Source organism: Xiphophorus hellerii, chromosome 14 (assembly GCF_003331165.1).
Source record: "Xiphophorus hellerii strain 12219 chromosome 14, Xiphophorus_hellerii-4.1, whole genome shotgun sequence".
NCBI classification, from domain to species: Eukaryota; Metazoa; Chordata; class Actinopteri; order Cyprinodontiformes; family Poeciliidae; genus Xiphophorus; species Xiphophorus hellerii.
This window is the reverse complement of record NC_045685.1, coordinates 4,473,971-4,496,724: the sequence shown is the minus strand read 5'-3', so window position 1 is coordinate 4,496,724 and position 22,754 is coordinate 4,473,971. Positions and strand designations below refer to the sequence as shown.

General features: G+C 40.5%; 1 protein-coding gene across 9 annotated transcripts in view; it reads right to left on the bottom strand.

Moving 5' to 3' along the window:
- Positions 1 to 339: 339 nt before the first annotated feature.
- The window catches only part of nrxn2b (neurexin 2b), an 813,260-nt gene continuing 790,845 nt past the window's right edge, over positions 340 to 22,754 (bottom strand). For 8 of the 9 annotated variants that reach the window (XM_032584258.1, XM_032584254.1, XM_032584253.1 and 5 more), the window contains 2 exons: positions 16,036 to 16,114; positions 340 to 3,222 (listed from right to left, as the gene is read on the bottom strand). In XM_032584258.1, the coding sequence (XP_032440149.1) occupies positions 2,336 to 3,222; positions 16,036 to 16,114 (966 nt within the window). In that variant the 3' untranslated portion in view covers positions 340 to 2,335. The remainder of the gene's footprint in view (positions 3,223 to 16,035; positions 16,115 to 22,754) is intronic. The other variant, XM_032584259.1, reaches the window with a different exon arrangement.

Sequence of the window (22,754 nt, the reverse complement as noted above, 5' to 3'; positions counted from 1 at the left end):
CAGTTGTATACTTATAGGAATTTGCTGGTGGTGATATATAACCTGATACCTCAGTAAAATCGATGAATTCAATGTTGGATATAAGACAACTCCCATCCCTCCATCCCCTTTCTCCCCTTTCTCTAAAGGCAGGTCATATGACATGGACAGATAAATAGTTTCTTCAGCTCACTGGGAACAGTAAAAAAGAATCAAATTTGAACCCGAATTACAGTTTGGGACTGTGATGAAACTTAATCAGGACCCCAAGCACATATCAGGCTCAGACTAGGACACCCCTACGCTAAACCTAGCAGAAATTAGGGTCAAAAGACAATATAAAGAACACATGACACAGAGTAAGAAGTATATAACCAAGTGTATTCCCTCTGTTAATGTACACATATTTAGAGTCATCTCACTGGAACACTTTACAATAACATTTAGAAAGAACAGGTAGATACTGGGAGGAGTATGTTTGAAATGGAGAAGGAGGAGAAAAACCAGACGAACATGACGGGGAAAAATCGATGGAACCTGGCAAGTGGAAAAAAGAAAAAGATTGACAGATGGACAATCTGCTGTAGAAGGAATAGATGCAGGACACAAAAAGGAAAGGAAACAAAAGATGAACAATGACAGAAACAGAATAAAAGAGGATCTTATTTTTCCATGGAAATCGGGAATGCTATGTTATAACCCAAATCACATTTGCTCATTTACCAAAAGAAAATACATAGAAATTTCAGTATCCCAGGACTTTTTTTTTCCTCAAACAGGAATGATAGTAGGGAAAACACATGTCTGTCTCAGTAATGGGATGAGAGTCAAATATTTAGACATTTCACAAACTTGTTTCAGGAGTTTTCTTTTCATGGTTCAGTTTACTTTTTTTTATAGAGTTGAAAATTGGAATACTAAAGTTCAGTTGTACATCTTCCAGGGACTAGCCATTCTTGTGGATACTCCTCCCACAAAGTTAGTTTTGCCCTTTGGCTGCCATCAGTCCAGTAAGGCAAGAGAAGGACAAAAAGTGGTCTTTATTCTGCTGTAATAGATCTCCCCCACATTGGAACTCCCACAAAAATGTAATCGGAATTACTCTAAAACGTCTGTCATTTATTCCGAAATGAGGAGGGAGGAAATAAAAGATAGCAGCTGAATCTTGCCATAGGGTGTTTCATCAGCCACACTGTTCATGAGAGGGATAGGGTTGTCAAGATTAGGGAGTTGGGTGTTGTCAAAAAAATCCTGAAGTCCATCTTCCTTGTGCTCTGTCAGCAAACTTACTTATAGACTTGCTCACGCTTTAGGTCCATAAGTTTCTGCATCGTCTATACATATATTTATAGTTATATAGAACAGAGTTCATCTGGTTTGCTGGAGTTTTTTTCTGTGATTAGTAACTGTAAGAACATGACAGTTTCTTTGTTGGCCCACTCGGGGGCGCTGTGGCGTCCCGAAACACACGATATATATCTGCTGGAACAAAGATGGGCCAAGTGGGTTTGGCCACAAGTTTTTGGCGGCTAAACGTACAAGTTAGCATCCGTTAGGTTGGAGCTCGATGGTATCTCACATAGTTGCTACGTTTAACGGTATGATCGTCAGTCATCGTGATTTTTTTTCCCCGTTTTTTTTTTTTTTTTAAACTCCACAGAAAGGAAAACTGTTTATCTCTTTTTCGTAAATGAATACTACATGCTTGAAACATGGCAGAGTTCGCATCGCATCGGCTGCTAGGCACCGTAGACAAGGAGTGAAACAGAGAGCGCCAGCCAATGAGCGAAAGAGAGAGAGACCCGTTCAGACGCGAGAGACTGCAGGTGTTTCTTAACTCCCAGATGTATTACGACTTAAGTATTTCTGTAAGATGGCGGTAAATTTTGTTCCAGGAATGCTAGCACAATGCTAATGTGTGTTCTGTTTTGGTGTTTGCAAATGACTTTTCAAGTTTTACCCACTCAAAATGTATTATAGGCCAATACCTTTCATGGTGCATATTTACAGTACTTAAGATTTTAAAATGCTAAACCAAGGAATCACTGATTTATCAGCATTGTCTCCAGAGTTGTTGGCACTGTACCTATGAAGATCTAAAAGTGGGTTTGCCAGATTCCGCCATAATCAGTTAACATTTTAACGAATACAAGAGGGCGTGCAAAGGACAATGACGCCTCTATGTTGTTTTTGCTGTAGTTTGAATTTACAATACTGAATTTTAACCAAATCAGCCGGTGTGTGATTGCCGTTACCCCAAAGCTGCTTTTTCTCCCTCCGTCTTTTTCCGTCTCCCGTCTCTTTCCTTCTCTAAGTGCGCCTGCTGTCTGTCTTTGAGTGTGACGGCGGCGCTTCCTCACACATAGTACTCCTTGTCTTTGTTCTTCTTGTTCTTGGTGACCGTCTTGGCAGTGGCGGGCTGTTTCTCCTTCACCAGAGCGCCGTTGCTCTGCGTGGCCGAGTTGCTGATGTAGTTGCGGCTCTGGTCCACCTGATAGGAGCCCTCGTCTCGGTTGCGGTACTTGTACATGGCATAGAGCAGGATAAGGATGCAGAGAGCTGCCGCCGCTACAATGCCCACCACCATCCCCGTGGTGCTGCTGGACTGCTGCACCTCCACGGCGCCGGGGAGGCCTCTCTCTGGAGACGTGGGATCTGGAGTGGGAACATGGGGGAAATTTGGGGGGTATGTTATTCCCGGGATTCTGCGGTGGCCCGGGTCTGACGAGGGGTGGGCCGGCGGCAGCAGCACTTGATCCCGGGTGTTCATTTTGCCAGCGGGGATATTGTTGCTACTGCTGCTGCTGCCGCCAGCGGCCGGTTTGACGCGGGGGCCTAGCTGGTCGGGGTTGGCAGTGGGGGTGGAGGAAAGCGGTGGGCGATGGGAGTTGGGGTTGCGAGAGAAGTGGCGGTCTCGGGGGTTCTGGACCCCGCCCTCGACTGCCGGGGGAGGAGGGAGGACAGTTCTATCAGTGACCAGAGGGGAGTTTTTATAATAGTCCTCGTCATCCGTCTCTGTCATCTCCCCCGAACCCGAAACCTCTATGGTCTCCTCGCAATCCTCCTGATCCAAGGGACAAGGGGGGCGGCCGTTGGGCATGGGGACGGACTCTTTGGTGGTTTCAAGCAGGGTGAGGAAAGGGCGATAGGTGGTGGGGGGTGGGGGAATTACTGGGTAGTGGGTGGCAATAGAGGGGGGGTCTAGGGAGTCCACCGTTATAATGGGCAACACTAATTCACCTCCTAGGACAAGAAAGAGAAAACGAAGAAACAGAGTGTTAAAGACTGCCTTATAGACACCGCCTTAAGTTCAAATCAAACAGAACAGTTCAAATGAAAATAGGAAAGCCAGCATAAATTTCTACATCTTAACATGAAGTTAGTTATGTCTGTCTATTCTTTTCTGTTTAAGAAGACTGTACTGACTACATCTAAGCTGCAGTGTGTTGTACAAAATACAAGAAAGTATCTATCCTGATCTGCCTCTCTAGTCTGGACAGACCTATGTGTTACGTCACTAACAAAATATATCAGTAAGCTACAAACAACACTGACAAATTTAACATTTATTGCACTACAAATTCTGTTGTAATCTGCTAACTTTCTAGTCTTACCTACGCTAGCACTCAGGTGTTTCTGCTGTGAGTGGTTAAGTAAGATAGCAAACCACGAGGTTCAGGTCACTTACATCAACAAATTGGCCGCATGATTTTTGCATGAAAAAAAAAATTACAAAAAGAAAGCTGTGTAAGATTGTTCTCGGATAGTAATAAACAACCACCCCACTTTACCTCTTTTACTACTTTCTAGTGTTAAAATGAATTACAATGCAAAGGCATACGTTCTTGAATTACTCACTGACCTCTACCTTTTCTTGTCCCAAATGTTACTTTATGAGAATATTTTCCCCGTTTCTCCCACCCCCTCTTGGCACGGTGGTTTCTATGGCTCATTTGTCAAAACAAGGCACTGCAGAAGTCTTGTTTTTAAGGCTTAACTTTCAAAGCTCACTACAAATAAGTATGTTGCAGGGAGTTAAACATCTAGTGCCTTGCTGAAGTATTTATCGACTTTGATCTTTTTCACATTTTTTTACATTGCGACATCAAACTTTAGTTTCGTTGGGATTTAACACAAAGTTGTGTATAATTCTGAAGTGCAAGAAAAGTGAAACATGCTTTTTGATTTTATTTTCAAAAAACATTTCTTGTGGATTTTTATTCAGCCCTACTGAGTCAATAAAAGTTTCAAAGTTAGATCTGGACTTTGGTTGGGTATTAAAATATGCTTTGATCTAAACCACTCCATAGTGGCTCTGGTTTTATGTTAAGGGTCTTTTTCTTCCTGGAAGCCGACCCTCTGCCTTCAGTCCCTTCTCCACTAGCATGGCTTTAATCAATTCTTCACCAGTCAGCCTTAATCTAGATTAGTCTCCCTTTCCATATACTGTGAGATTCTTCCCTGATTTTTGGGTTGGTTCAACCCAGATCTATCCAGACAAAGCCAGACCTAGCGCAAGCAATTTTATTGGTTGCAGACTGTATTCAGTGACTGGCCTATTGATTCCTCCTCAAACAACAACAACTCAACCGGTGCGCAGCGAGACCGTAGTAGTTGTCAAGAAGGCGAAGTGCAAATCGACAATAACATTAGAAAACGTTGAGGTCCAAACCTTTCTATCGATTGTGGCGAAAGTGCTCTTACAGCATCAACTGGACAAACAACAAACAAACACATTGAGAGATTTTGGAGAAACTGGTTGCCTGAAGGTACACGTGCAAAATGACATCATCGGAGTCTCGACCACACCCACATAGTGAAGAACACCCAACCTGGCAGCGTTAGCCAGTCAATGTCTCTAACTAGTGAGACGTGACAACTTAGAAGGGGCTTTAGTGTCAAGCCTTTTGCTACCTCTAAAAGTATTACCCTATATTTAGCCGAATTTATTTTCCCATTCACTTTGACCAGCTTCTTATGAGATGATTAAACCCTGGGATACTGTTTTACAACCTAACCTTGAACTCATGTTTTCAGTTTTCATTCCGGCAGATTTGCATTTCTTCCACTGAAGCCTATTGATGCCTATACCACACATACCAGAGTACCTGTGTTGCCATCTATTTCCACATGAAGTTATTTTTTCAGTGTACGTTCTATTTTCAGCTTAATCAAAAACACAAATAATTTATGACTTTAGCTTGGTCTTTATGATTCTATTTGTTTACCAGTTACCCGTAGCAGTCTTTTGATGGCTTCACAGACAGTTGTATTTACACTGAGGTACTTGGCTACACTTGATTTCATTCAGAGGTAAAGCAAAGGGTCTGAATACAATTGCCCCTTGTTTTTCTTAATTGCACAAAGTGTTAAGCAATTCATCCTTTTCCTTCACCTTTGTAATTAATCCCAACGTTGTGTTGGCATATATAGAATTCCAATAAAATACATTGAAGTTTGTTATTGTAATGTGCGAAAATGTGAAAAAAGTTCAAAAGACATAAAAACTTTTCCAAAAGAAGTGTCAGTTTTTTAAAACATAAACTCTTCAAGCCCTAACCCCACTAAAACCATTCCTCTAAAACCGCCACCAATGGTTAGAAAAAGCTCGTAATGAGCCAAAGTTTGTTTAACTCCTTCTATTAATCTGTCATATGCCCACAGTGAAATAAGCACCAAAGAAAGATTACTGGGCGCAAAATGAAGAAGGACAAACACCAAAGGTGAATCCTTCAGTGACAGAATAACTGTTTACACATATCGGGAAGCATAAGAGCACAAAGCAGTAAAATGAATACAGGTTGTTGTTTTTTTTGGTCAGAGTGGCAAATATATAAGGGTCAAAGAGCACGAAACAGTCATAAAACATGGCAAACGGGAATAAATTACATCACATCTTTGGGGAGAGAAAAAAAGGGAAGGTAAGAGCAAAACATGACCAAAGATAATGCCAACATCAACAGCATAAAATCATGGCTCAGGCTCTTTGTTTGATTGATGGGGTGAATGAGTGGAACTCTGTGGGTGAGGCTTTGGAAAGGGCAGTTCAGGGTTGAAACGAGCATGAGTAAAAAGGAAAAGGGGTTCTGGGACTATAGGAGTTCCTCTACCGCCCTTAGTTAACTCATCAACATTCAAATACCCCCACCCCATAAAGCTTTTAGTCACATTTCAGCAAATAATTTCGAAGAACCAATGCATTTGAGTTACCATGACTACCAAAACATGTAACATTACATTTCAGAAAAAAAAACAGACATGATTAAAAACACGAGAGCTGCGAAGGAAAAGGGACTTTGTAAATCTAGAACTTTCTGACTTTTTCTCTCGCTGCCATTGCTCTAAAGTCTAGTTTCCATGGCAATGCTATGGTTATCTCCCTCCACTCTTTGTCTCTGTGTCTGAGGGATGTGCTTGCGCCGTGACGACTGGAGGACAGCAGAGCGTGGTGGCACGTTTGAGGAACAAGAGGATTCTGGAGGACTTCCTAAACGGGTAGTTTTTATTCTTCCTAACAAAGAAAGAAAGCGATGTGTGAGGAGAAACCAGCTCAGCTATCTTTACGCTGCCATCTGTGGCAGATGTGCTGCAAGTGCAACTCGCTAGAGCTGCAGCTGCTTTGGGCCCAGTCCCATTTTGAGCAGTTACTTCCACTCTCTCCGTGTCCTACTTCCACTGTGAGAGTGGCTGACATTGCAGGTGGACGACCTTGTCAGGCTTTAGCAGGACTGTAATCCTCCGGCTGTACGGGGGATGTTGTTCCTCAGCTTATTCCTGGCTGATATGCAAACCAAAAAGAACACAGCGTGCAGTCATTATTTAGCAACTTATGAAATGTTGACCCTGCACATGACTGTCGAAAGTGAGAGATTGTTCCGTCAAACCCGTCCCACCGCTCTGCTGTGCTTTCAGTCAGCGGTGAAGCCTCGAGGCCTTATGGCGTCAGCTTATGTAGACTGACAGGCCAGGGCGCTACTTGGAAAAATAATGAATCTCACCCCTCATCCACAAAGTGGGCAAGGCAGTTATCAAGTCCACCATCTTTTCATTTCCTGTTGCTTGCCTTGAGCCTGATGACACAGTATTTTAATCCAGTCAACAATGTCTACTGGCTGTGCACCTTTTGGGTCCCCTGAATGCATCTCTGATTCTCCTGCTAACCCTCACAGGAAGGTGAGAGTTGACCTGAGGTTGACGTGTCGTGCATGTGCTCCCAATGAAAGCTGCCAAGAACCAGGGTAGCTGCTTCATAGTGACTCGAAATGTGAAATCTGAGCGGATCAATCACAAATATTGATAATATTGATACCAAGGCAGTATCGGATCAATACTAGCTACTAAGACAGATACTTCAGTTTCAGATTCCCTCTTGAAATGTTATTTTATATTTGTATTGTAGTTTCTCAACTCTTTTGTAAAAAAAAAAACCCCATTGTGCTTAGATTTGCTCTTATAACATAGTTTTTTTGCACTTAAATTTGTTATTTTTCTATTGCCTCTGTTTATCATGTTAATGTTATTAAAAATATTTTCAAGACACTTATAAACTTGATCTAAATTCTGTCCTTAAAAAGTAATAAAAAAATAAAAACAAACATCTAAAAGTCAGAAGTTTGATGGTATGTTATTCTTAAACCACTATCGTATCAGGATTAATATCAGTATCGGCCTTGTATTTCCTTGGTATCGGATCGATACCAAAATATACAGTGTTGCACACCTCTGGTGATTTTCTCTCAGGTTTAAAACAAATTATAATACAAAAGTATTAAAAGAAAAAACACACAAACGCCTAAAGGTCCAAAATTTGATGATATATCATACTTCAATAAATATCATATCGGTATTGATATCAGTGATTCTGACCTTTAATTTACTTGGAATTGGATTAATATCAAAATATGAAATGTCACACACCTCTAGTGAGAGCAGAGTTTTTATATATGTGTATGTACGGGATGTAAACAGAGTTTTCCTGACGGCATTTCTGATTTAAACAGCATTGAAAATACAGCTCATGTATCCAGTGACTGCTTGTTTCTGTCATTTAGGCCTAGAAGTGAGCGAGTATCAGATATTCTGTCTGATTTATTGAGCTCGACTCCACTGATTTAAGCTGCTGAGGCGGTGGGTTCACGTTTAGGCCACATGATGAAACTTTTTTTTTTCCTTTTTATCTCTACTCTCATGCCGCACCGCCTGAACGCCCAGCGTGACTCACCTACCATCTTTATTTACACAAAATGAGACCAGCCTAGACGGACTCTGATGCATTAACGTCACTCGCTTGAAAACATTCGTGCTGCAGATAACGCCGCGCTGCTCGCACGCGTTTGAAATATTTAGATAAAAAGAAAAAAAAAGGGGCGGGGGTGTTTGGAGGCTGAGCATTCTGTAACTCGGCTTTGATTAGATGATCAGATGGACTATCCAGCAGCATGTCCGAGCCCGATACTTCGCTTGCTGCGGAACGATACCACAATAGGAGCAATTACGACCAGACGTAAGGGTTCCATAAGCTGTCTGCATTTGCAGCTGTCGCTCTCAGAAAAAAGGGATTTATTTAGACAAAAACAAAAAACAGCAACATCAACGACAACAACAACTAAATAATGCCCCTGACTTTATATAGTGTTTTGCAGGGTGTTACATATTTGCGGGAATGAAATTCACCTGTCAGCCCCTATAGCGTTTGAGCCACTGGATTGCCTCTATAAACCTGGGCGGATTTGATTTCACAGTGAGAAACATGTCAGACCTGCAGAGAGAATCCAAGCCTGATTTGAAGACATCATAATTTACCATTTCTCCACTATTCTGTCTTTATCTCTGCTCTGTTTTTCAGTCTTATAAAAAGAATCCAGTGTCTCCTTTTAGCTGATTTTCTTCCCCCCGTCAAACTTGTTTTTTTTTTTTTTTTTTTTGTTTTAAAGCAAGAAACTGCAAAGCTAATTCACCGTTGAAAAATTAAAGAGATCTGAAACTAATTAAAAGAGAAATGACTAAAATTAGGAGCTCTGGACAGTCTGCGTTCTCTGTTCTCAGAGAGAAATGCAAACACATTCCCTGGTAGTCTGAAGGGTGAGTGAGAGGACTTCCCGCTGGGAAAGCAGCGACGCAAGGAGAAAAAAAAAAAAAGAAGCAATTCTCCCTCTACAGATGTGGATTTGGATTTAATTATAGCTTAAATGAGTTCTGGGATCGTTTCCTGCACGTTTTTTTATCTAAACATAGACAATACACACACATGTGGCTGAATACAGATCAGTCAAGAGTTTTGTTTTCAGTAATTACAGCTTGAGCTTTGACTACAAATGGAAGTTATTTTTCAGGAATCTAGACAGAAAATGTTTTGACTTTGTACAATTTCACAGATGGAATATGAGCTACGAGCCATTTTGGTCAATACTCTACATGCATACACTACATTATATATTAATTTTGGACTTTTACTGTTGCTTCTTTCCGTCAGGAGGGCAGAATCAGGGTTGAAAACAAGAACTGTGTGAAAAAAATTATTGTGAATTTGTCAAATACGCACAGCGTAACAACTATACATGAAAGTTCAAATATACATATTAGTCAGTCAGCTTTGATCATAGATTTTTAATACAGATATTCCACATGCGAATCGTTAGCTTGATTTTTCCATTCCAAGCTCAACTTGGACCAGTGTCATGTTGGTATGTTAAAATTTCAACCATATAATTGGGGCGCTGTAGAAATGGGTCTAAGTTGTGGGATACACAACTTTTGACTTTTGGTACTAGGGGTGCACTGATTGCAGTTTTCTTACTGATCACCAATCTTTGAAAAGCCTGATTCCAATTTTCACTGTTTTCTTTTTTGGTCTGAAATGTTGCAAAATATAGCAACAAAGTTGCTATGATGGCAACAGTGAAGTGACTATTGTTTACCGCAGGTCTGTCAGTCGACTGTCTCTCACTGCAAAAAGAGGACAGTGGCTGATTTTCAGGAGTTTGTGGCAGGAGATAAGATCAGTTTCTTATGCACGTATTGAGCCATCACTGATCTCCCAAAATTAAGAAAATCGGTTGTTTGGTTTGAACGCCTCGCGTACAGTTTGTCATTTTTGGTGAATAACTCAATTTTTGTCTGATCTGAATATAAAAGTGATTTGCAGGATGGGTTTGGATTATCCGTGAAGGAAGCTGAAAACTACAGTTTAGATCCCAAATACATCTCAGAACTGATTTTCGAATGCTAAAGCTGGCTAACATCAAACTTCCCGAGGAGTCTTAACCTCAGTCGCACTGAAAATGTATAGATTATGTTTATTAAAAGCCCGTTCTTATGGTGATCTTGGGATGGAAGAAAGAATCTTTCAGCATTTCACAATGAAAAAGATATAGAATTATCACTGACCGATTATTTACCAGTGGGGTATTATTGTTTAGTAATTGGATTATCTTTTTTCCCCACCAATTATAGTTGCAGAATAACAAAGCTCTGTTTCTGTTTGTTTTACTGTGCAAATATCTGTTTAAAACATAAAGAACTGGTAAAACTTCTAAGGATCTGAAATTTAGGCTGCGCATTCAGTTAATAATTATTCATGGTGATTTCACATTGGTTACTTAAGTTCTATTTCTCTTGGCTAAATTGTGCGATTGAAACATCAGGTGAAGCTGTGTCGCAGGTTTGGATTTGACATCCAAGATCAGAGGAGGAGAACCATTTCTGAAACCTGCTATGCAGAGATCATCGCCAAACATCCAAACTGGGGAACCCATTAATTAAACCTGGGGCTGTTTCCTTGCCAAGGGAGCTCAAAGAAGCATCACACTGACAAATAACTGACACTCAAACTCATTGAGCGGGATCACACTGGACTGGAGGGCTCAGCGCTCCGGGGTCAGCCCTCATTTATCACCCTATCTCGTGCACTCACTCGTCGACCTAAAGAGAGCATTTGCGGGTTGTCTCTATGGTATGTCATCTGATGAATTATTGAGGAGCTCCCCCAAAGCTGTGATCTTGTCAGAGTAAAACTGATATAGCGTCTACAACGTCCTACGACTGATAAGTAGCGTGAGGTTGGCGAGAGAAAGGCAAAGTGAGGTCATGCGGAGGTAGAGCAAACTCATCAAGTGAAATATGGAGACGGCATGGAAGATGTAATGAGCAGAACTTGTTGGATGAATAGGCTTTTTGGAAACGTTTGCTGCAGTAAATGACACTTTATTAGTTTTTGGGGGAAAAAATTGGGTAATACTTTAGTTGACGGGTTGTGAATAAGACTGTCATGACACCGTCATAAACATGAGTAAATCTTCATGAATATTTATGACTGTTGTCATAAACTGTCATTCGGTAAATCATGACACTTTTAATACAAAGTTGACATTACTCAAAATGTCTTTGTTGTGACAACTTGACATTAACCAAGAAATCATGATTTGACATAAATTTGTCACAAAAGTATTACTGATTAAACTTTAGTTTTAATAACATAAAGCTACATAATTCTTAAAGTTTAATCAGTAATACTTTTATAACAAATTTATGTCAGATCATGATTTCTTGCTTAATGTCAAGTTGTCATAACAAAAACATTTTGAATAATGTCAACTTTGTATTAAAAGTGTCATGATTTACCGAATGACAGTTTATGACAACAGTCATAAATATTCATGAAGATTTACTCATGTTTATGACAGGTGTTATGTCATGTTTATGACGGTGTCATGACAGTCTTATTCACCACCCGTCAAATAAAGTGTTACCAAAAATTGTTATGTGTCCATATTTGCGTTGTCATTTTCTGCTTTGAATCCAGCTTTGTAATAGAGTCCTTCTCATTTCTGGGTCTGTTTGCTCCGTCTGACTTAGGCTCATTACCACCAAGGGCAGATTCAAACCAGCACTCTAATTGGATGATGTAATTAAGTCTCGCTTACAGTCAAAGTTTAATTAGCCTAGTGGGAAAGCAGGATTTGTTCATGGGAATTCCACTCTACTTGCATTCCCAATTTTGCATCCTGTTCCCGTTCTCTCTCTCCCTCCCTGTGGTAACTCCGTTTCACTCCCTTTCTCAGTTCTCCGTTCTCCTTTGAGTGCGACACAACGTGATAAGCATCTCAACAAAACTCCCTTCCATTCATCGTCGCCTCATGACTGTTCGTTTGATACATTTCCCATCTGCTCTTCACTTGACAGCAGCCAGAAGACAGTGGCATTGATTCATTCTCATGAGCAAAGACAACCTTTAGACGTTCAGACATTCTCTAGCATGGGCATCAAAGGGTCTCCTGGTTTGGATTGTGGGTCTCTGGTCAGTCATTCAATGTATGCTATCTTGGTTATACTTCTGCAGCTAAACACATCGCCACAGGGGTCCCCCTAGGCGAAAAGAGGCACTGAGACCCTTTTCTCCTTACTGTGTACACTACCTCAACAGACTAGATCAGGGATCGTCAAATCAAGGCCTAAAGGGCAGGTTTCAGATGTGTCTGTGCTCCGGCACACCTGGGTGAAATAATCAGGTCATTAGAAGGACGCTGGAGAACTTGACTGCACTGAGGAGGAAATCCAGCCATTTGATTGACGTGTGTGGGACCAGGGACACATCTAAAAGTTCCAGGACACCGGCAAGTCGTAAGGCCTGGACTTGAAGACCCCTGGACTAGATCATTTGATCAAATAGCTCTTCATACCATTTGATCAAATGATTCAAACCTACACCACTATATCTGCATGTATAGTGGTGTGGGTGGGAACCACTATACATGCAATTCCCACCTACACCACTATATCTGCATGAACTGAGTCTTTATCTCTTGCTCAGTCAAAGGTAGCTAGAAACTTGAGCAATCAATGACCAGCTGACCTTTAAAGGAGTTGCCTCAACTGTGTGATCGTTCTGCTTTTCATTGTTAAACAAGACAGATCATGTCGTACCTAACTCAACACACTGCTCAGCTCCCGGTGAAGTCTGTGGTGATCTCTGGCCTTGATGACGGCTATGCCCTCCCAACTAATCTCCCTGCATGTGCAGTAAAACCTCTCAGATGGTCACAACACGATGGCGCGTTTGGTCTTTAACTTGCCCGAGTTAAAGGGCAAGTTTAACCGAGAGAGCACAAGTTGGTTAGCCAATCCTCAAATATGTTGCCAGTAGAAGTTAACGGATGCAGTATTTCAAACACTATTTGGATATTTATGTGATGAACAAACACAAAGTAGAACATAATTATAAAGTTGAAGGAAAATGAGGCACGGTTTGTAATTTAGTTTGGTTACTAACAAATGTATTTGTATTTGTATCTACATGATATCAAATTTGTCTACCACATTTAATCTCAGTAAAATACTGTAAAGTTTGTGGTTATAACATAACAAAATGTAAACAAAACAAACAAAAATGATGGGGAATGAATATGTTTGCTAGGTGCTGAACTTTACTACCGCAGCTGCGAGTAAACCCATCTGTAAAGTGCGTAGAGCTTTACGGAAGCAGAAAGTAGTCGTATTGATCCCTATGAATTCCCAGCCCTCATATCAGGCACAGCTTAATAGAAACTCCACAGCCGCGCTTAACATTTTTCTGTCCTTCCGAAAGGCAGCTCAATAATTCCCAGCTCCTTCTCACATGTAATTGAAAACACTGGGAATTGGTCCTATCTCTGACAGGCTGCAAGCCTGCATTTGTGGAGATGAGGGGTGGTGGGGGGGACATGTGCTGCGGACAATGTTGATTCTTCTCTCCTTGTCCACAGCTTTCAGAGAGGCTTATCCAACCTGGCTGGCTCGCCACGCTGGAGCCGTTTCAGCATCTGGGAGGCGCGATACGGAGCACGTGTGCACACGCGCGAGCAAGCGTGTTTATTTCTCAGGAGAGTCGGCTGCAGGGAGAAAACTTTACACCCACAGAGTGAGAGAGGCAAGTGTCTGTCTGGAGAGGTGAACATGTATGCCACTATCTCTGGGTGCACGTTGGGGTGTGTGTGTGTGTGTGTATGCGTGTTTGTGTTTGTGGGTGGGCAAAGAGAGTTGCATTTCCCCACAGGAGATTAAGGCTGGGCATAGAATCCACTGAAATACTCTCATTTCTGCTTTCGATAAGAGTGGAACCGTGGCTCTATTTCGGTCCCAACCACCTACAGAGAAAACCGCAGGAGAGTGCTGCTCTCCAGTTCCTGAACACAGCTTCAGATCAGTTTCTCTTCACACAAGCAAACTGATAGGCTCTGTAATCTCTTACTATTTACAGGCGCAACACAGCCATAATCCTTATTCCCAGTTTATTCTGGAGAAGCGCAGCGACGTTAAGAAGCAAACACGGCAATTCTGCCATCTTTTCTATTTTCCAACTTTTTCAAATGGCAAATGTTCCCTGAAATGAGGTCTGTTGCTTTTTCCTAGATAGATTTGTTTACAAATGAAAAGAAGTGGTATGGCTTTTCATGTAAATGGTGATATTGGAAGGTTTTGTAACTTTATAAGAGAAGATTTAAGGGCTGCTTTTCAAGTGAGAGCCATTTTGTTTCCTGTCATAGGTTATATTGTAAATCTCATCAGTCATCTTGAGCAAGTGGAATCTCTACCTCTACATGCTGTGGTTTGTAGTCAGAGAAGTTATTGCTCAGTTCAAACCAAATTCTGAGATGATCAGTGACAGTAGAAAACAGATCACAGCACTGTGATTTTGTTAAAGAATGAAATAAAAATTCTTGCTAAAAGGTTATATGAAGGTGGACTATAGAAATTAAAAACAACTCAAACATGAAATAATTCTTACTGAGGTGACAATATCTGCTATCATAGTCTTTTAAGTATCTACAGTTCCACAGTAAACATCTTTTAAGTTGGTCGTTTTGACAGTAAAGCTGTATTTATGTTGCTGCTAACAGATATGTAGCTGTTAGCCTCCCACCACTCCCAGGACTCTGACTTTTTTAAATGATCTTTCTTTACTGTAGTTCAGTTTTGATTGGTCTATGTTTCTTACATAACTACATAACAGCCCTTTAGTTTGGGATGAAGAAGGACCATGGAAGCAGATGCTAGCTTTCGTGTTGTTAGTGGCTAGCAGCTAGCAGCTAGCCGGTCATGTTTTTCTCAGCTACTTTATTCTGTTTCTTTTAATTACTTTCCTTTTTAAGTTGAGTGCCTAAAATGCTGACAGTAAGACAATTTATCAGTACGGGAGGTTTCTATGCATTTGTTACACATATGAAAAGTCTTCATTACTCAAACTCTAAGGAACGCAACCTGCCAGCTACTGCCTTCCTCACGTCAAAATAAGAGCGTCAAACATGAATGCAGCAGGTGCTCTTTCTGTCTGGGATTCATAGCAATAGTTTACGCCAACGTTGCGTGAGAGATTTCACTTTGACGAGAATTTTCATTTTAATTAATCGACAAGATTTCATCGCATCCATAAACACAACGTTATAGAACCTTACTTCGAAACATCCAAACCATTCCTTTGATTAAACCCAAATTGATCTTCCCACAGTCACAACAGAATCAGTGTGAGATTTCATAAAAAACTTCTTTTTTTTAAAATGTGCGTTTTATCTCCTGACCCTCGCAGCTTTTAAGCCCTAATGGTAGCAGTGGGAGTAGCTTGAGCCATGCTGATTCTTTGTGTGAACATGGTTCTTGGCAGTTTTCATGTACAATGGAGCTGGAAAGCACAGAGGCAGGGAGTAAAACACATGGCCTTTTACTTCCCCCTCCTGTTGGGGTGTCAGAACATTACTTGACCTGCTGTTCAGACACAGTGGCTCAGCTGCATGCTGCACACAACAAACTGTGTTACCATGTTGAAACCGTTTGTCCTTGTTAAAGTCAGCGCCGGAGATTTGCGCAACAGCTGAGAAGATGTTAGAAAATACTGCTTGGCTGGGAAATTGAAGAATTACAAATTCTGCTGGAAGAGGAGAAAGAAAAACATGGAGTAACCTCCTTTGTCCAATCAGAGGTGCATACAGGGGGACTGCAAAAACCAAAGTATCTGAGACAGCCTGATTTCCTTTTTAGGTTTCTGGATAAAACACAATAAAGACAGAACTTTCTGAGCTGACTCACCATTTCCGGGCTCGCACTCCTCCAAATCCTCGTCGTCGCTCGGACACTCTGCTGAAGCTACCAAGAGGTCGTCGGCGTTCTGGAGGAACGGAGAGGGACAGAACGGCAGGGCAGATTTTATTTAAGGGAAGAAGCATGCCGATCATCTCAGAGAGAGTTAACACTTTTCAGGTCCACAGAATTCTATCTAACCGTTTGTACACTCTGCAGGTGCAGGAGTCTTTCACTTTGAACATGGGGGATTGCTTTTCAGCCAATGTGTTGGAAATGTGCTGCTGGTGGGTGCGCTTTGTGAGCAGCACTTGTGTTCATGTAGGCAGCGTTGGGGGAGCAAAACAAAGAGAAACGAGCTCTTTCTGAACAAACACTGGTAATCAAAGAGGTGTAGCTTTTCTTAATAGTAGGCATCGACTCTACTGTGTGGGCAAGGAAGTCAGACACTGTAAATGGTTTGCATTCACAGCGCTTTTTTAAAGTTGTTTCTTCACAACAACGCTAAAAGTAGGAACATACAGGACTGAATATCAGGGCAGAGTGGTCTGTCAGGAAGACATTCTGCCAATAAATGCTTCTACTGTTCTAATTCAGATCATTTTATTACATTTTTAATCCCTAATTTATTAGAATGAAGATGCAACACACGGTTGATCTTTTACTTCATTACAGTTCTGCAATAAAACAAAGTAATATGAGCAATAGATAGATAGATTGACTTTCACTGTTAGAAATCGGTCTACCCTGCTTGTAGCTCATGGAAATATGTTGTAGCCCTGTAAATCATGGAATATTCATAAAATCCAGTCAGCTCTGCTTTTTCTCCCATTGTGTTAACCGCCCTCACTGCTGCTGCAGCTTCTTTTCATAACTTTTAATGTGATTTAGCTCACGCACAATCCTCCTCAGCTGCCGAACAGCTGAAGTGCCGCGTACAACCAGGTCACACGCAGAACGATAGTTTGCATCCTCACTGCAGTGTCTTTGTTAAAACGTAAAGGAAATAATATAAATACAAAGCATTTACATTTTAATTCTAGATAAGTTTGGAAAAGTTGTTTGATTTGCACACATTATTTTATGTTCCTTTAACCGAAAGCAAAAAAAAAAAAAAGGAGAGAACATCTGAAAAATAAATGACTTGACGAATATTTAAATGTCATCTGTTTATCTTTGATTTTCAACATTTCTTTTTTTGGTCAATGCTGACTGGTTTTAGTCTCTGGATGTGCGCACATAAAAGGAAGAGATAAAATATAAAACTAAAACAAAAAATATTCACATTTCTTTCCTTTTTTCCCCCTCAATTAAACTCTACGATTAAGATTTTTATACTGGATTTGAGTTACTTAAAATATGTCCATGTAACATGGACGCCCCATTATCTTTTGGGATTAGTATAAATAAAATTTATAGCAAAAAAAAATCTGTATTTAATGTAGAGTAATCTAAGCTTGACCAGATGCCAAAAAATATATGAATATTGATATTCATATATACAGTAAGCCATTCACCAGATTGGCAACAAATAAAAAAAACATTGTGATGTTTCAGGATTCGGGGAAGATTTAGATGATAAAAGTTGGCAGCAGTCCTGCAGCTTTTAGACGTGTCCCTTGAAGCTGCCTCACTAGCATGCAGTCAAGCCATACAATGCTCTGCTAATGAGTTAGCAGAACTCATTTAGCATTAAGCATTGAGTAAATATTTTTTGTAAGGTAGGATTATAATATATATATTTTTAAAAAAACGGTCAAGGCCCTTGGAACGGCCTTGACTGACAGGGGGCCCTCCCCAGAATAGTTTTGTTTTTGTTTATTTCTTCATAAAAATAGAAATATTGAGGCCTTGTCAACTACAAAATTAATTATATCGTGTTTTTTAAATTGTTTTTATCAGTAAAAAATAAATGTTACCACTCCCAGACCAAAACTGAGCCCTCCAATTAAAGCTACAGTATGTAACTTTTATTAACAAAAGGTACATATTTGTTAAGACTGTCAATACGTTGAGAGATTATCTGACAATAATTTAATTCCTCTGCCTTCTCCCAGTGCTCTCTAGAAACAACCAGTCACAGGCATGAGGAGGGTTTTAACGCTGTCAATCACAATCTTTAGCCGACAGTAGTAGGTCAGGGAGGAGGTTCATCTTTTCGCAGATTACCTGTCTCATAACAAACTGTCATGACAAGAAAGCCATGGCAGTTGCATGCCTTTAAAATTGTGCCGCTTTTTATGGGTCAAATAGACTCAAGAAATTGTAACAGCAGGGGGGCCCGATTTAATTTTTTGTCATTAAATTAATTGTTCATTTCTGTAGAAGAATTTATCTATTTTTCCTAATGTGAAGTGAGTCTCTGAATCTATAACAGAGTTAATTGGGCTTGTAGCCTGACAAGTATTATAAACCTGTAGATCATTTATTTAAATGTTTATTTATAATTAGATGACAAAATAACTCTGTATTTTACCAAACATATTGTCAAATGTGTAAAATGCAAAGCTTTAATGAAGTACTTAGCTGTTAGCTTGTCAATATAACGCGCTAAACCTTAAATGTACGCCTGATAAATAAAAGAAAAAGGGATGCAGTGTTTTGCTGCACTATGGCAACTAGATAAACAGGTCAGGAAAAAGTTAAGAAAAGAATAGCGAGGGAGAGGGAGTAGCTCAGCTATGCTAGCTTGACTTTGACAACCTTAATATGTGGATGTGCTGTGGAATTCTGTGTGTTTTGGTTCAGTTAAAAAATAAAATAAAGGCGACTTAAACACACCAACTCTGACAGATCATCAGTGGAGCAGAGGTTTAAATTAGCTAATCAACCACAGCTGTGCTTTTAATGAGCTAATAGCAGCGGTAGCTAATCTACTACAGCGATTACTTATTAATAATCACAAAATAAACATCGGAAGTGAGGGACGGGAGTACTGAACAGAGTGACGAATAGTTTTTCAAAGTTGTTATATACAGTATATATGAGTGGCTGTGTGCTTTGTATTTCCTCACTAAGAACATTTAAAGATACTGAACCGTGAATCAATCCAATAAAAAAAAAAAGTTTAATGGTGGGGGCATCGGTTTATTTTGGGGTCGGGGTAAAATGAATCTACGTAGCAATAATAATATTACTCAAGTAAAAGAAAACGGTACAGTGCAGTAAAACTACTCTTATAAGTACCTTTTTTCCAAAAACGTTACTCAAGTGAATGTAACAAGTACTACCCACCTTCGAACATAACAACACCACCAGTAGCCTACAGGCTACTTGTTAACAAGCTTCAGGTGCTGTGTTGATATTAGCCAACATTACCTGCATCCAACAGTGTTACTCAACTCGGTCGGTTAGTTTGGGGGGGAAACTGTGCAATGTTCTTTGCGTTTTGCTGGTTTGCTGCTGTAAAGCAGTGCATAAATGTACCAAAAGACGGTGCTATTGTTTTACGTAATTGCTGGCACTACTGCAATTCTAACATGTTTGTCCTGCTGGGGACACCGTAGTGCAGGGGTTTTTGTGTGCGAACTGCTATATTCCTTACAGTGGTCTTTCCTGCCTGTAACTGAACGCGGGTAACATTTTGTACATAAATATTTACATTGCATAAAACATATGACATAAAACAAAACGTATGACACGTGGCCTGAAAATCTTCACAAATTGTGGAAAACGATATAATTTGTTTATCGTCATGGTGAGGAGGAAGAAGATAAAACGTGCAGCTGTGAGTCGGAAACAGAGAAGGAAGAGCAGCGGGGATCTTGACATGAAAGCAGATTAAACTTGACAAGGTGGTTCCAACGAAGTGTCCCGTGTTTGTCCTGACTGCCGCATGACTCACACAGCTGCATGTCTAGACGCCCCGGCCTCCTCCTCCCCGCCCGTCTTCCCGCCTCTGGTTGTTATTCAAGATGGGGTCATCCGATAGAAAATGGAGAGCTTTTAGCAGCGTAATTGATTTGAGCTCCGCGGTGCTCGGCAGGGCTTTTCTCCTTGTTATTAATCCACAGTATGGGCGCTATCATTTATTAATCACATCGTGTCAGTTTGAGTGCGTGTTCACGTCACCTGCCTCTGTCAAACAGGCCTAACGATGCCGTCTCACATTCCAGGTTATATCTCTGTTTAACATACAGGTTTTTTTTATTATTATTTTATCAGTGCAGTCATCTGCCTTGATATCATCGTAATAAATTAGAACATAATTAAAAAGTGTATTTCTTTCAGTAATGTCAGTTAAAAAGTAAAACTCATGGGTTCATTACACATAAAGTGATATGAATCATGTGGGGGGGGGGTTTTTGGGTTGATTTTAATGATTACTTACGGCTAATGAAAACCCAAACTTTACTTTAGAAAACGTCAATAATGTACTAATTAATAGGATTGCAATACATTTGACAATTCAAATAATTTAAAAAAATCAATAGAGATATTAACATGCTGAAGAATATGTACGTGTACTGTGCATGGTAAACTGAAGTACCGCCTCATTAAATACTAAAAGCAGCCAGTAAAAACAGCAAAATAACAGGAAAATGAGAAATTTTCAGGGATTCTGATCCTTTGGTACAAGCTATTATTGGTTGATAGCTTGTGTTGCTAATAGTAGTTAGCCTGCTATTGTTATAAGCTAATTGATAATAGAAATTGCCAAAATTACTGTTTCTTGTCATTCTCAAACAAGAACATGGTTCAGTTGGGTCTAATTTTATTCCCAGATCTGTGTTTTGACTTCAGAAATATAATGGAGCACTACTAATAGCTTCTAGTGCTAATAGCAGTTAGCGAGCAAGTGTTATAAGCTAATTGCTAATAACAATTAGCCAAAAACACAGTTTCTTTTTAATTTGGGGCCAGAACATGGTTCAGTTGGGTCTTATATTATTCCCAGTTCTGTGTTTTAATTTCAGACACATAATGAAGCACCGCATCAATAGCCACTGTTACTTAATCGCGGTTCACTTAATTTTAGTAACTAAAACCTAAATGTTTGTATTTACCTTGAAAATAATCACCATCAATATATCTTGAGCACCAATAAAGTTAGCCCAAGTGCCACTAGTGCTAACTGTACAACATGGATGAGGTCAAACTACACCAGTATACAGAGCCAGCTGCGTTTGTGTCCCTACAAAACAGCAACACAAGCTAAACTACTAAACTAAGAGTTGTTTTTAGTCTCCGAGTTATCCTTGGCTGTAATTTAGTGCAGCATCTGTGACACACTTGTAAAGCCAAATTCACAACATGCCCCCCTGGAACATCCAGAGCGGCCCACAATGCTACCACTGCCTGTAATTCATCAGATAGGATCGTCAGGGGGCCCACTAACCCAGTGTGCTGATAAATTCTGAAGGAGACCTGAAGGTGTAGCTCCGATGTCAGGCTTGACCCAGACAGAATGTATTTTTCTTCCCCCTCTCTCTTTCTTGCTCTCTCAATCAGTCTTCAAGGAGAATGCAGAATGGGGGTGAAGGTGGGATTTCTACGGCTTCACATCCCCGCAGCCAGCTTACAGAGAGATCACAGACGCACGAGCGCGCTCTCAGACCAAGACGGCGGCTGGGGGCGTCGGCTTGTGATTTTCAGTTTTAAAACACCCCGGCACCGAATTTGGGTCAGAACGGAACAAGTGATGACTCCAACTGTTTCACGGAAACCCACACGATCAGGGGGTGAGGAGAGGGAAAAAATATCAGACCCCCCCCCACAGATACATCAAAAGGTAGATCTTTTATTCTAAGCATCAAAGCATATTATTCCACTATGATCAAAGCTGCAGCAGCCGTGTAGCTCAGAGCTTTGGGAAAGAAAAAAAAAATAAAAAATTGAAATTTGGCTCTCCACCCGCTTTGCTTTCCGCCACCCTTTGCGGTGACTTGCTGGATTCTGGCAATATTCATCAAAACTGCATGTCCCCGTCAGCGTTCCCCGGTATTTACAATAAAACGACTATTTCATTTCTTTTTTTTTTTCTTTTTTTACGTAAAACAAAGGGGATTGGCTGGGATAAGAAAGGACAAGAGAAACTAATGAAACTGATGCAATGTTAAATATAAAACTACAGTATGTAATGCATTAATAATTGTGGGAGCAGTGGCAGCAAATTCAATTTCCTTTCTCTTCAAAGACTCTCTTAGCAGCACTTTGCGTTACTCCACGCTGGCTCTCACATTTCTTTTCACCGTTTAGTGTTCGCACACCTTCGCTATAGAAAGGGAGGAAAAAAAGCCCAGCCTGCTCAGATGCTTGTTCTTTAGCTTTCAGCCACTGTCAGTGACAGAAACTGATGGTTTGACGGTTGGATGTTTGATGCCAAAATGCTCCCAGGGAGTTGAACCAGATTGTTTCCCAACACAGTTTTGACTGATGATCTGACGGAGAGGATTTCACGCTGTTCCAAGCTGCACAAAAGCCCAAACTGTGAGTAACCCAAAGTGGCTGAGGACAATCTTCACATACAAACACAGCTGGCCTCGGAGTAAAACATGTGACAAACATTTGAGAATTTCAAGGAAGGGAAATTCTCAAATGTTTCCTCCTAAATGTCCATCAGATGAAGTGAGCAGAATCCATTCAGTTCTCTTCAGGGTTTGGCAGAATAGCTTTTGTTGTGTGTACTGGTACATAGTACAGCCCCACTATTTATTAAGTGACATCTCTGCAGTACGGTGGCCCAGAAAAGTCAACAAAATGCAAACACCACAACTCAAAACCAAAAG